Here is a 6,839-nt window from a genome sequence, read left to right as displayed (position 1 = left end):
TCGGCTCACCGCAACCTCTGCCTCCTGGGTTCAGGCAATTCTCCTGCCTCAGCCTCCTGAGTAGCTGGGATTACAGGCACACGCCACCATGCCCAGCTGAATTTTTGTATTTTTAGTAGAGACGGGGTTTCACCATGTTGACCAGGATGGTCTCGATCTGTTGACCTCATGATCCACCCGCCTCAGCCTCCCAAAGTGCTGGGATTACAGGCATGAGCCACCGTGCCCGGCCTAATTTTTAGATAATTCACAGGCAACTTAAAAGAAATTATCAAGATTCCATGTATCCTTTACTCAGTCTCCCCTGCCCACACAAACATCTTGCGAAACTGTAGTAAGGCGTACACCAGGATGTTGATACAGTTAGGGTATTGCACATTTCCACCTTCACAAGAATCCAGACTTTTCCTTTCACAGCCACACCCACTTCCCTCCAGCACCTCTGCTTAACTCCTGTAACCTTTATTTTCCTTTTTTGCTAAGTCTTTGCTTTTTAAAGACCCTGCTTTTGCTGGGCGTGGTGGCTGGCGGCTGGAGTCTCAGCTACTCTTCAGGCAGGGCCAGAAGATCGCTTGTGTCCAGGAGTTCGAGACTACCCTGGGCAACATAGCAAGACCCTTTCTTCTTCTTTTTTTAAAGGCCCTGCTTTGTCACAACCAGAAGGACACAGAGCTCAAACTTAGGTCCTGAGGCTTTGGCTTGGCACCAAAGGACACATTCTCCCTGCCGGAAGCAGCTCACCAAAGCCTGCGGAGAACGCAGGCTCGGTGGGGCCCCGATGTGGGGCTCCGCCAGCGCCCCGGCGCTGGCCGACTTCCTGTCTCCTGGGCCAGATGCTGCTCTGCACTGCAGCTACGGTCGCATGCAGTGCGTGCGGAAGCCCGCAGCAGGAATGCTGCCTTCGGTGATTTTAATTTCACCTTTCTATTTCTTTCAATAACACAATCCGCGTTTCAGACTCCATTGAAAAGAAAATGGAATTGGCTCCAGGAGGCTCTGAAATCACCACCGGGAACCTCGGGAGGCTGAGAAGATGGAGCCAAACCAGTGTGTGGGGTGGAGGTGCGGACCGGGGGCGGCTGACCTCCTCCAGGGGTCTCAGGTCCGCGGGACTGGCGTGGCAGCAGCTGCCACTTGACTGGGAGTCCTTTCGTTGACAACGCCTAAGGGGACCCCGTTGCTAGGGCCGTTGCCAAGGCGGGGCCACGAGGAGGGGCTCACTTCCTGGAGGAGGGAGATTGGCAACCCGGAAGCGGTCGGCAGTGCGGCGCTGTTTAAAGATGGCGGCGGAGGAACCTCAGCAGCAGAAGCAGGAGCCGCTGGGCAGCGACTCTGAAGGTACAGATCCAAGGAGGGATGCCCGGCCCGGGCGAGTAGGGGCGATGCCGGGCCAGCTGCTCCCGATGAGAGAGGAGAGGCAGGGCCTCCGGCGGTGGGGTCGAAGTGTGCGGGGGTCCCTTCCTCCACCTCCGCTGCCTCCCCTCCCCCTCACAATGGCAGGAGCCACCGCCGAGACCCCCGGCCGGGAGGGAGGACGGGCGAGGCGGGCCGAGGCCCGATGCCCTTCTACAGCGTGCGCGCCCGGGGCGGGGCCTGGGTCGCCCCGCCCTCCGCCCGGCCCCTCGGCTCCCGGCTTCAGGGGCGCTGAGCCCTCCCGCCCCGGTCCTTGCAGTCAGGCTGAGGCCTAGGTCAGGGCTGAGCCCCCTTGGCTGCTCCACCGCGGCCCGCGCCGTGAGGGCCTCGGGTTTCGCTGGGTTCCGAAGCACAAAGGTCCGGGCGTGCCGTTCGGGATGTCGCAGGCGGCCCTGGGATGTGAGGGGGCTGCGGGGTCTGTCCCTGAGTCCTGCGACTTTTTCTGGTAAGCCTCCTTTTCTGGCCTCGCAGCCCCTTTCCGCCTGCCTAGGCATTGTTAGTCTCCTGAGAAGATGGGCCTTTCAAAAATGACCCCACTCTGTCTTTTCCCGCCTATGATTTGGGCCCTGGGGACCACGTAGGTCACTTGGGTGGCAGGGACAGCTCTTTCGCTGAGTAGTGCGAAAAGGGCACGTCGACGCCCAGCCGAGAATCTGGGATGGCGAGCCCCAAAGGGTTGACCTTAAAAGTCATTCAGTACACGCACCTCATTCTCACCGAACACTTCGAGGGAATGAGAAGTGGGGAAACGGGCCCAGAAGGGACTTGTTCAAGATCACATTAAGAGAGAGTCAGGACTAAAATTCAGGTCTCCTGGCTCCTCAACTCAGGGTGGACCTGCCCAGCTGGCTGATGATCCTAAAGCACATACTGGTATTCCGCTAAGAAAGACGGGGGTATTCACCCCATTTTACAGTCTCTGCTGTGAGGTAGCCAAGGAGAGGTATTGTGCTGAAGAGCTCAGCCTGGAATTAGACAAACCTGGGTTTGACCACAGGTCTTTGCTAGTTATGACCTTGGGCAGATTGCTTTCTTTGCATTTGTTTTGTTTATTGTAAAATGGGCACCATTAACAACATCCAGGACGGCAAGAGGATGCGGGGGTGATGGAGTGAAGTGCAGGCCCACGGGAAGCTCTCCTCCAGCCCAGGACTCTGCCTCCTCATCTTACTTTCCCCAGGAGACCCCGCCTGGCCCCAGAACATTCCCAGGCTGCTGGGAAGTGATGTTAACCCGAGGAAGCAGGTGTCAGAGCTGGAAGAGCGCACCTTAGGGGTACCAAGGTGCACCTCTGCCCCTTCTTTTTAAAGATGAGGAAATGAAAGCCCAGATGGGGAAGGGACTTTGCCAAGTTGACACAGTTGAGGTGGAGCAGAATGTAACATGCTTGCTTCCAGATTCTAAGCTTGTTGTCCTGCCCCTGGGCTGCTCTTGTGCCTGGCCCAGCTGCCTGCTGTGGAGATGGCCAGGACACCTGTAATCGTTGCTTTTTTCCTTTTCTCAGGTGTTAACTGTCTGGCCTATGATGAAGCCATCATGGCTCAGCAGGACCGAATTCAGCAAGAGGTGAGGCGCTGCAGCGGGCGAGGGAGGCAGTGGCCAGCAGCCCCGTTGTGGCAATGCATAGGCAGAGCCTGAGGTCTGTTGTCTGTCTCTACTTCGGACGCTCCCTCCTCCCCAGGCTGTGCTAGGTACTGGCTGTTTTTCTGGGGGTCGCTGCACCACCGGGTGAGCAGCCCAGCCCTTTTGTGGGCGTTCTGGCTATTAGGCCTGGGGCACTCCATCTCCCCGCCAGAGCTTAATAGATCCCGGCCTCTTCCAGATTGCGGTGCAGAACCCTCTGGTGTCAGAGCGGCTGGAGCTCTCGGTCCTGTACAAGGAGTATGCTGAAGATGACAACGTCTATCAACAGAAGATCAAGGTGGGAGCCTGACCACAGGAGAGGGGAAGCACCCTGGGGGTGGGGCAGGAGAGTGCCTGCTTCAGACCTGCTTCCTGCTGGGGCTGTCCCTGAGTGAGGAGGCTGTTGGGGGACACTTCTTGTTGCTGGTCCTTGACGTGTGCAGGCTGGGACCTCAAAAAGACATTGATTTAGTGCTTGAACCCAGGAGGTGGAGGTTGCAGGAAGCCAAGATCGCACCGTTACACCCTTCAGCCTGGGTGATGAGCAAAACTTTGTTTCAAAAAAAAAAAAAAGGCCGTTGGGGTGGCTCACGCCTGTAATCCCAGTACTTTGGCAATTTGGGAGGCCGAGAGGATCACTTGAGGTCAGGAGTTTGAAACCAGTTTGGCCAAAGTGGTGAAACCCAGTCTCTACTAAAAATACAAAAAAAAAATTAGCTGGGCGTGGTGGCAGGTGTCTGTAATCCCAGCTACTTAGGAGGCTGAGGCAGGAGAATTGCTTGAACCTGAGAGGTGGAGGTTGCAGTGAGCCGAGATCGCGCCACTGCACTCCAGCCTGGGTAACAGTGAGACCCTGTCTTTAAAAAAAAAAGTGACAGTGGGTGTGTGGAAACAGTATCTGGTAGGTCAGTGTGGGTGTTTAGTAAATGTTTCTCTTCCCTGCAAAGATCGCAGATGCTTAGAATCTTCCACCTGTAGGGGAGGTGATTGAAGGTGGCCAGGAAGTCAGATGGGGAACAAGGAAGGCATCACAGCTCAGTATCAGCCAGACTGAGCTGTAATAGGGAGTGGAGGCCCCTGGGGGAAATGGGAGTGTCCATATCTGTCTCTCCATTGTCTCCAGACCTGTTTTTCCAAGAGAACCCAGAGGTAACCATGCTCCTGACTTTGAACAGTTGGCAGCTAATTCAAATTTTAAATGTGTGAGCCAAACACACCTGCAGGCCAGACCCAGCTGTGTGCACTCTGTAATCTACCGAGACCTCCTGCTCAGGGAGTGGGATTTCCTCAGGGTGCCTGTGGAGAGGAGGCACCGGCTTTGGGGCCCGACAGCCTGCGTTCCAGTCCTGGCCTCACCACTTCAAGCTTTGTGATCTCGGGCAGCGCCCTGAAGCCCTGAGATCCCTGTTCTCTCCTCTCTGGGCGGGGCGTTGTCTTCCTCACAGGGCCACTGTGAGGGTTGAAGGAGATGTTACCGGGTGTCGTAAGCAGCAGGTTACAAACCCCCTCCTCTCCCTATGCAGGAGGTGACCTTCCTTCATTCCACTTACGTCACTGCCCGCCAGTGGGGCCCCCATGCCAAGGCCTGCCGGTCATGCTAGACCACCCTGGGAAAGTAGACGGGCTTCTTCCCCCAGGTTCTTCCCATGGAGTCATCAAACGTTTTGATGTCCGGAGCATGCTGTCTGGTAGCAGGCCTCTCTGTGCCACCGGCACCCGCATTCTTTGTGCAGAGACAGCTGTGGCAGCAGAGCCCAAGCAGGCCTGGGCGCAGACTTTGCTCCTCTCTCTATAAATGGGCTCTTGTGAGGATCAGCTAGGATGACGTTTATTTGCCCTGTGCCAAGTGCCTGGTGCAGAAAGCGTGCTCAGAAGGCTGTTCCAGTAGCAGCAATGATTCCGGCTCTTTGTGGTCCTGGTGTTCTACTTATTTAAAATTTATTGAGTACGGATTGCGGTCCAGGCGCTGTTCTAGGTACTGAAGATAGAGCGATGACTAAACCACAAAGCCTGCCCTTGCAAAGCTTACAGTTCAGGGTGGAAAGACAGATGATACGCCAAAGAGGGCTCTAGGACATGTGGGGTGTCAGAAGGTGGCAGGCGGTGAGTGCTGTGGAGAAAAATAACAAGAAAAAGGGGATTGGGGCCAGGTGTGGTGGCTCACGCCCGTAATCACAGCACTCTGGGAGACTGACGCAGTTCGAGACCAGCCTGACCAACATGGTGAAACCCCATCTCTACTAAAAATACAAAATTAGCCAGGTGTTGTGGCGCATGCCTGTAATCCCAGCTACTTAGGCTGAGGCAGGAGAATCACTTGAACCCTGGAAGTAGGGGTTCTAGTGAGCCAAGATGAGGCCACTGCACCCCAGCCTCAGTGACAAGAGAGAAACTCCATCTTAAAAAAATAAAAAGGGGATTGGGAGTGGGAGTGTTTGCCATTTTAAACAGGGCTTGGTGAAGGCCTTGCTGATGAGGTGGTATTTGAGTAATGAACAGAAAAAGGCCGAGGAGCGAGTCACAGGTGTCCGAGAGCAGTGCTGGCCCAGGCCTGAGGCAAGAGGGCGCCTGGATGGCTTGAAGCCAGTGTGGCTGGAGCAGAATGAGGACCCAGGGGTTGGGGCTGGGGAACTGGTTGGGGGAGAAAGGACTCTGAGGGAGTTGGGGTGCATCCAGCAGGTGACTCTAGTCTCTATTTTTTTTTTTTTTTGAGAGTCTTGCTCTGTTGCCCAGGCTGGAGTGCACTGGAGTGCAACAGCACCATCTTGGCTCACTGTAACCTCCACCTTCAGGGGTTCAAGCGATTCTCCTGCCTCAGCCTCCTGAATAGCTGGGACTACAGACACTCACCACCATACTTGGCTAATTTTTGTATTTTTAGTAGAGGTGGGGTTTCACCATATTGGCCAGGTTGGTCTTGAACTCCTGACCTCAAATGATCCCCCCACTTTAGCCTCCAAAGTCCTGGGATTATAGGCGTGAGCCACCTCACCCAGCCGACTGTGGCCACTCTTGTGCTGGGGTGAGAATGACTCCAGAGGGTCAGGTGGAGGCAGGGACACTGCTAGGAGCCTTGTGCAATAAAATCTGCCACAGGCGGTGGAGGTGAGGAGTGAGAAGCAGTTGGTTACCAGACATATTGAAGGGGTGGATACGGTGATGAAGTTGGCAGTGACTGTAAGGCTTTGGGTGCTGTGGGTGACTGGGGTGGGGCAGCTGGGAGAGGAGCAGTTGTTTAGAGGGTGATCTCAGCTGCACTCAGTGGAGATGCCTGCTGGACAGTTCAAAGGAGGTGCGGTGAGGCCAGTGGGTGTGAGGACCACGACTGGAGTTGAGATTCACACTTGGGGCTATTAAAATCCCTGTGACTTTGGCAGGGTGCAGTGGCTCACGCCTGTAATCCCAGCACTTTGGGAGACTGAGGTGTACGGATCACTTGAGGTCAGGAGTTCGAGACTCGCCTGGCCAACATGGTGAGACTCCGTCTCTACTAAAAATACAGAAAAATGGGCCAGGCGCGGTGGCTCACGCCTGTAATCCCAGCACTTCAGGAGGCTGAGGCGGGCGGATCACCTGAGATCAGGAATTCAAGACCAGCCTGATCAACATGGAGAAACCCGTCTCTACTAAAAATACAAAATTAGCCGGGTGGTGCATGCCTGTAATCCCAGCTACTCAGGAGGCTGAGTCAGGAGGATCGCTTGATCCCAGGAGGCGCAGGTTGCAGTGAGCCGAGATTGCGCCCTTGCACTCCAGCCTGGGTGACAAGGGTGAAACTCCATCTTTAAGAAAAATAAAAAACT

General features: G+C 55.4%; 1 protein-coding gene across 1 annotated transcript in view; it reads left to right on the top strand.

Moving 5' to 3' along the window:
- The first annotated feature begins 623 nt into the window (after positions 1–623).
- OTUB1 (OTU deubiquitinase, ubiquitin aldehyde binding 1) overlaps positions 624–6,839 on the top strand; it is an 11,836-nt gene continuing 5,620 nt past the window's right edge. Inside the window, exons 1-3 of the mRNA XM_017516906.2 lie at positions 624–1,338; positions 2,918–2,979; positions 3,236–3,334. Of these exons, the coding sequence (XP_017372395.1) occupies positions 1,281–1,338; positions 2,918–2,979; positions 3,236–3,334 (219 nt within the window). The 5' untranslated portion in view covers positions 624–1,280. The remainder of the gene's footprint in view (positions 1,339–2,917; positions 2,980–3,235; positions 3,335–6,839) is intronic.

Source organism: Cebus imitator, unplaced genomic scaffold (assembly GCF_001604975.1).
Source record: "Cebus imitator isolate Cc_AM_T3 unplaced genomic scaffold, Cebus_imitator-1.0 Scaffold609, whole genome shotgun sequence".
In the NCBI taxonomy this organism is placed as follows: domain Eukaryota; kingdom Metazoa; phylum Chordata; class Mammalia; order Primates; family Cebidae; genus Cebus; species Cebus imitator.
The sequence above is the reverse complement of the archived record's forward strand: the minus strand, read 5'-3'. Positions and strand labels throughout refer to the sequence as shown.